At 49.2% G+C, this 5,632-nt stretch overlaps 1 protein-coding gene across 1 annotated transcript; it reads right to left on the reverse strand.

Moving 5' to 3' along the window:
• Positions 1 to 1,957: 1,957 nt before the first annotated feature.
• Positions 1,958 to 5,626, reverse strand: LOC108249140 (zinc finger protein 260-like). The gene is made up of 2 exons (XM_017438317.3): positions 5,043 to 5,626; positions 1,958 to 4,402 (listed from the first exon to the last, which is right to left on the reverse strand). The coding sequence occupies exons 1-2, from the start codon at positions 5,299 to 5,301 to the stop codon at positions 2,508 to 2,510; spliced, it is 2,154 nt and encodes a 717-aa protein (XP_017293806.1). The 5' UTR covers positions 5,302 to 5,626; the 3' UTR covers positions 1,958 to 2,507.
• Positions 5,627 to 5,632: the final 6 nt, after the last annotated feature.

Raw genomic sequence — 5,632 nt, forward strand, 5'->3', positions numbered from 1 at the left:
CTCACCTGGTCCAGCCTCACCTGGTCCAGCCTCACCTGGTCCAGCCTCACCTGGTCCCAGCAGGTCGGCTGATGTTCTCCTCACTGTAACTCAGCACAACACAAACCTTCAGAGGTCATGGATGTAAATATTCCTGAGCTGATTGTTGTGAGTCAGCATGAACACCTGGGAGAAGTCGGTCTCCTCCCCTCACAGGTGAGCAGGTGTTGGCCTCCTGCAGGAACAGATCCAGTGGATCCTGGTTGCTTTGAGATCTGTCCCTCAGTGAGTCTCAGCAACAGTATTATGTTCTTGGAGGAGGTTTGGGTTCTTCGAGTCTTCAGAGATGTTCCATATTGGACTGAAATAAATGTTCTGTGCTGCAGGTTTACCGACACCAACATGAGCAGTTCCAGGTTCCAGTGGGCTGAAGATGACTTCCTTCCACCTGGGGTGGTCCGACTGCTCAGCCACCAGCCAGAGGACAATAAAATCTATGTCATGTACCACGGCACCACCCGGGCGAGAGCTCAGAGAATCTGTGCCGAAGGTTTCTGCCGGTCTGAAGATGGGATGCTGGGTCCGGGGGTCTACCTCAGCAGAGACCTGGAGAAAGCTCGCCGCTATCCCATAGAGCATCCCGAGGAGGACAAGGTGGTGGTGAAGGTGAAAGTCAATGTGGGGAGAGTGATCATCATCAACCGGAAGAAGCACCCTCTCCAGAAGACCTGGAGCGCCAACGGGTTCGACACGGCCTGGGTTCCACCCAACTGTGGGATGGTGAAGAGCGGCCTGGAGGAGAACTGCGTCTGGGATCCCAATCGAATCCAGATCCTTCAGCTCATCAAACCAACCCTGGTCTCATTCCAGCCTTCATACAATTACATGTAACCAACTTTTTACAGTTGATTGTATTTTTTATACAGATGATGATTTATTTTTGAGCCTGACCTGGAAATAAAAGTGTCATCGATCTGAGTCTGGTTTTAGTTGAAGAAATCTTCCTCTAGGGTTCGAACGGTTCCAGTTCAAACTAAAACAGCAGCCCGGCACTTCCTGTGGAAAAATCCCATTTGTGCTGAGAAACTGACAGCATGACGTGAACTGCTGACATCTGTCGGACCCGAGTTGATGACGGCTCGTCTGGTTCTGCTCAGACGAGCCGTCATCAACTTATAAAACTTTCCATCCTGTCAGTTTCACCTCACGCTTATTCCTGCAGGAAGTGCTACAGCTGACTGCTGCTGCTCATGTGATCAGATCCTCAGATTGTTGAGAGAAACTTCTCCACATCACAGGTTTTATCTGTTACCTCTCAGCCAATGAGAAGCAAAACGTCTTCAGCTACAAAATAAAAGCACAGTTGCTTCATTTTTAAAAAACCTTTTTGTCTGAGAATCTCCCCATCTGTACTTATCTCTTTGTTACCAAAAGATGAATAAAAGACCTTTTTGGTGTTTATTTGAAAGAAGCAACTTTAATAAAAACTATCAGAGACAACATCTGGACTGAAGATCCACCGTCTGACCTGATGAAACCTTCAGCTGCTCCTGTTTGCAGAGGAAAGCAGGCTCTTCTTCATTTAACACATTTGTATTCTAAATAAACAAGAAAATGATCAAAAGGCACAACTTCACAAACTCACAGGAAAAACAAACACAATTCATTTCTGCTCTCAAGTTACACCACAAAGTTAAAACCACTAAATGTTTCCATCGAATCCTTTCTACAGTTTCACTGTCAAAAAACAGAGACGGGAGGGACGGGAGGGACAGGAGGGACAGGAGGGACGGGAGAGACAGGAGAGACAGGAGAGACAGGAGGGACGGGAGGGACAGGAGGGACGGGAGAGACAGGAGAGACGGAAGACACAGGAGAGACAGGGAGACAGGGGAGACAGGAGGGACTGGAGAGACAGGAGAGACGGGAGACACAGGAGACACAGGAGGGACTGGAGAGACAGGAGAGACAGGAGGGACTGGAGAGACAGGAGGGATGGGAGGGACAGGAGAGACGGGAGGGACAGGAGAGATGGGAGGGACAGGAGAGATGGGAGGGACAGGAGAGAGATGAGAGACACAGGAGAGACAGGTTTAAATAGCTCAAAACTAGAACATCAAAACCTCAACCAGCCAATGGCTACCAGGAAACCATAATCTACTTCTAATCACAGGAAGTGATCCACTGGGAGCACAGGAAGTGATCCGCGGGGAGCACAGGAAGTGATCCACGGGGAGCACAGGAAGTGATCCACGGGGAGCACAGGAAGTGATCCATGTGGGGCACAGGAAGTGATCCACGGGGAGCACAGGAAGTGGTCCGCGCGAAGCACAGGAAGTGATCCATGTGGGGCACAGGAAGTGATCCATGTGGGGCACAGGAAGTGATCCGCGGGGAGTACAGGAAGTGATCCGCGGGGAGCACAGGAAGTGATCCACGGGGGCACAGGAAGTGATCCGCGGGGAGCACAGGAAGTGTCTCTCAGTCACTTCCAGTTTACACTTCCCTCGGTTTTCTTCATCCAGTCGTCACTTCTTCGTGGTGTGGCACTTCATGTGAAGCCTGACGTACGTCTTCCTGTTGAAGCTCTGCCCGCACACGTCGCAGCGGTGGCGTTTCTCTCCGGTGTGCCTGCCGCGGTGCTGCTTCATGGAGCTGAGGTCGCTGAAGGCGCGGCCGCAGATGGTGCACGAATACGGCTTCTCGCCGGTGTGCGAGCGGACGTGCCGCGCCATGTTGTGTTTGAACCTGAAAGATTTGCCGCAGACGCTGCAGGTGAACGGTTTCTCGCCCGTGTGGATCCTCATGTGAGAGTTCAGGTTTCCCTGAGTTTCGAAGAACTTCCCACACATGTCGCACACCTTCTTGTTTCTGTGAGTTTTCAGGTGAGGTTCCAGGTCTTTCTCCGAGTCGAGACGAGTCCCACAAACACCGCAGAGGTCTGTGGCGTGCCTTTTGGCGTGATTCAGCAGAGAAAGCATGGAGGTGAACACCCTGCTGCACACCTCACACACAGCCTGGGACGCTTTCTTCTCTTCGTTTTTCTCGTCTGACAGGTTTTCTGAACTGATGATCTGGTTGATGTGAGTCAGCTGGTGGCGTTTGTGGGTGGAGTAGTCGCTGAAGCACTTGCCGCAGATGCTGCAGGTATACGGTTTCTCTCCCGTGTGGATCTTGGCGTGTCGCACCATGTTGGCTTTAAACCTGAAGGATTTCCCACAGTGGCTGCAGGTGAAGGGCTTCTCTCCCGTGTGGATCCTCCGGTGTATTACCAGGTGTGCCGGACTGTCGAAACACTTCCTGCACACGTCACACACCTTCCCGTTTTTATGAGTTTCCAGGTGAAGCTTTAATTTATCGTCAGAGTCAAAATGAGTCCCGCAGACGCCGCAGAGGTCAGCGGTGTGACTTTTAGAGTGATTCACCAGAGAAACTACAGTGCTGCACATCTTCCTGCACACCTTACATGTAGGCTGCAGCCGATTCTTCTTCTCAGTCTTTTTATTTGGGTTCTCTGAAGCTTGGTCCTTCTTGTTGATGTGAACCAGCAGGTGGCGCTTCAGGGTGGTGTAATCATTGAAGCACTTGCCGCAGACGGTGCACAGATACGGTTTCTCGCCCGTGTGGATCCTGATGTGTCGCACCAGGTTGGGTCGGCTGTTGAAGGATTTCTCGCACACGTTGCAGACAAACGGCTTCTCTCCTGTGTGGATCCTCATGTGCGTCTCCAAAGAGCTGGAGCTCCCGAAGCATTTCCCACAAATGCTGCAGATGGCTGCCTTCACGTGCATTTTCAGGTGAACATCAAAACTCTCTGTGCATTCGAAGCGTTCCCCGCACACGCCGCAGACGTCCTTCGGATGAACTTCCATGTGATTCACCAAAGAGATGCTGGCGTGGAAGGCTTTCCCACAGACTCTGCAGCAGATTAGAGGTTTGTTCTTCTTGGTTGGGGTCAGTTTTAGGGCCAACGGTGATCCAGGCCCCTTCCTCTTCTTCTTCTTCTTCTTCTTCTTCTCCTTCGATTTACTGTTGCTGTCATCGCTTTGAGATTCAGAGTCAACCCTCCACTCGTCTTCGCTGTCGGCCGTGGAGCAGCCGGAGGAAACGCCGCCATCACCATCCGCCCAGTCCTGCTGGTTGGAGGTGCTCGGCAGAGGATCTCCTTCCTCCTCCTTGGTCTCCGGCTCGTTGGGCTGAAGCGGACTTCGGTCGCTCTTCACGTCTGAAGGCATGATGATGAACCTGATGGTGCTGCTCTCCTCCAGTTCCTGACGCTCCTCCGCCTTCTCAGTGCTCCTAGTTTTCTGCTCCGGATCCAGGTCCGGATTTGAGTCCCACTGAGGTTTACACGTTTCCTCCTGCTGCTGCTGATCAGAGGAGAGGTCCTCGTCCCAAACGGACAGAGCCAGGTGAGGTTCGTCTGCAGGAGAACCACAAAAAGCTGCAGATTCAGTTCAACATTTAACGATGGTTCATTTAGAACGACTCACATTCCTACAAAATCTAAGAAAACAGGTCGAAGCTTCCAAAAAATACAGAAATTAATTCTGAAAAATTGATTTTGTGCTGAACTAACGAACACAAAGTGACCCCCACCCCCAGATCAGCCAATATTATTAAATGTTATATATTTATATATATATTCATATATTAGTTATAATATTTAAATATATATATTTATAATCAGTTCAGTTTTTCCTTATAAACTATCAACAGATATGCGTTGTTAATACAGTTAAATGTACAATTTTAGTCCTAAAATGAAGTTCCTTTATAAAAACATTAAAGCTGAATGTGAAGACAAACTTTATAAATTATAGGTGTGTTTTCAAATGTTGAGTATTTAATTTTATTTTTGGTAAATTACGCTAAAAAGCTAAAATTTGGTGTTTTTATGTTGTTTTTTTTTATCAAAGTCTAAACAAAGGCCCGGATTACTGTAACAACAACAACAACAACAATAATAAAAACCTAATTAATAAGTGACGTCACAGCAGAGCTGGGGGCCAATCACGGGAGCTCTAGGAGCGCTCCAGGCCGGTCCTTCTGGACCCACACACCTGCGTGTCCAGCCCGGTTCGCCTGCGGTTTGGGCAGCTTCTGCAGCATCCTGCGCTGCCGGCGGATCTCCTCCTCATAACCCGCGATGGTTTTCCTCACCGCCTCGAAGATCTCCTCTGCGGCCGCGGAGAGCCGCTCGTTCACGGCCGCCCTGAGGAGCTGAGTCCTGGGCATGGTTCGGTCCGGTCCCCGCTCAAACTGGACCGAACTGCTCACAATTTGGACGCTTTTCTCGGCCTTTGAATCGATGCACTCCATTAAACTGGCGCTCAGCGTCGCTTACGCGCATGCGTAAAACTGAATGGGCCATTTCCGTTACTTGTTCTTTTCAAAATAAAAGCTGTTTGAATTATTCTTTTCCGATCAAATTTGAACGAAAATCCAAACAGCTTATTTAATTCTGTAATTCACTCTTCCTATCAACATGTTTTCTCATAAATCCACCTGTTTTCCTCAGTCTGCCTTTGTGTTTCCAAATAAAACTTGTAAATTTACCTAAAACTTCCAAATTAATCCACAAGACAAATTATTTTACAAGATCCTCTGAGGAGTTGACAGCTGTACACATTTTCTTCTTGTGGCTTTTTTT

Source organism: Kryptolebias marmoratus, linkage group LG12 (genome assembly GCF_001649575.2).
Source record: "Kryptolebias marmoratus isolate JLee-2015 linkage group LG12, ASM164957v2, whole genome shotgun sequence".
NCBI classification, from domain to species: Eukaryota; Metazoa; Chordata; class Actinopteri; order Cyprinodontiformes; family Rivulidae; genus Kryptolebias; species Kryptolebias marmoratus.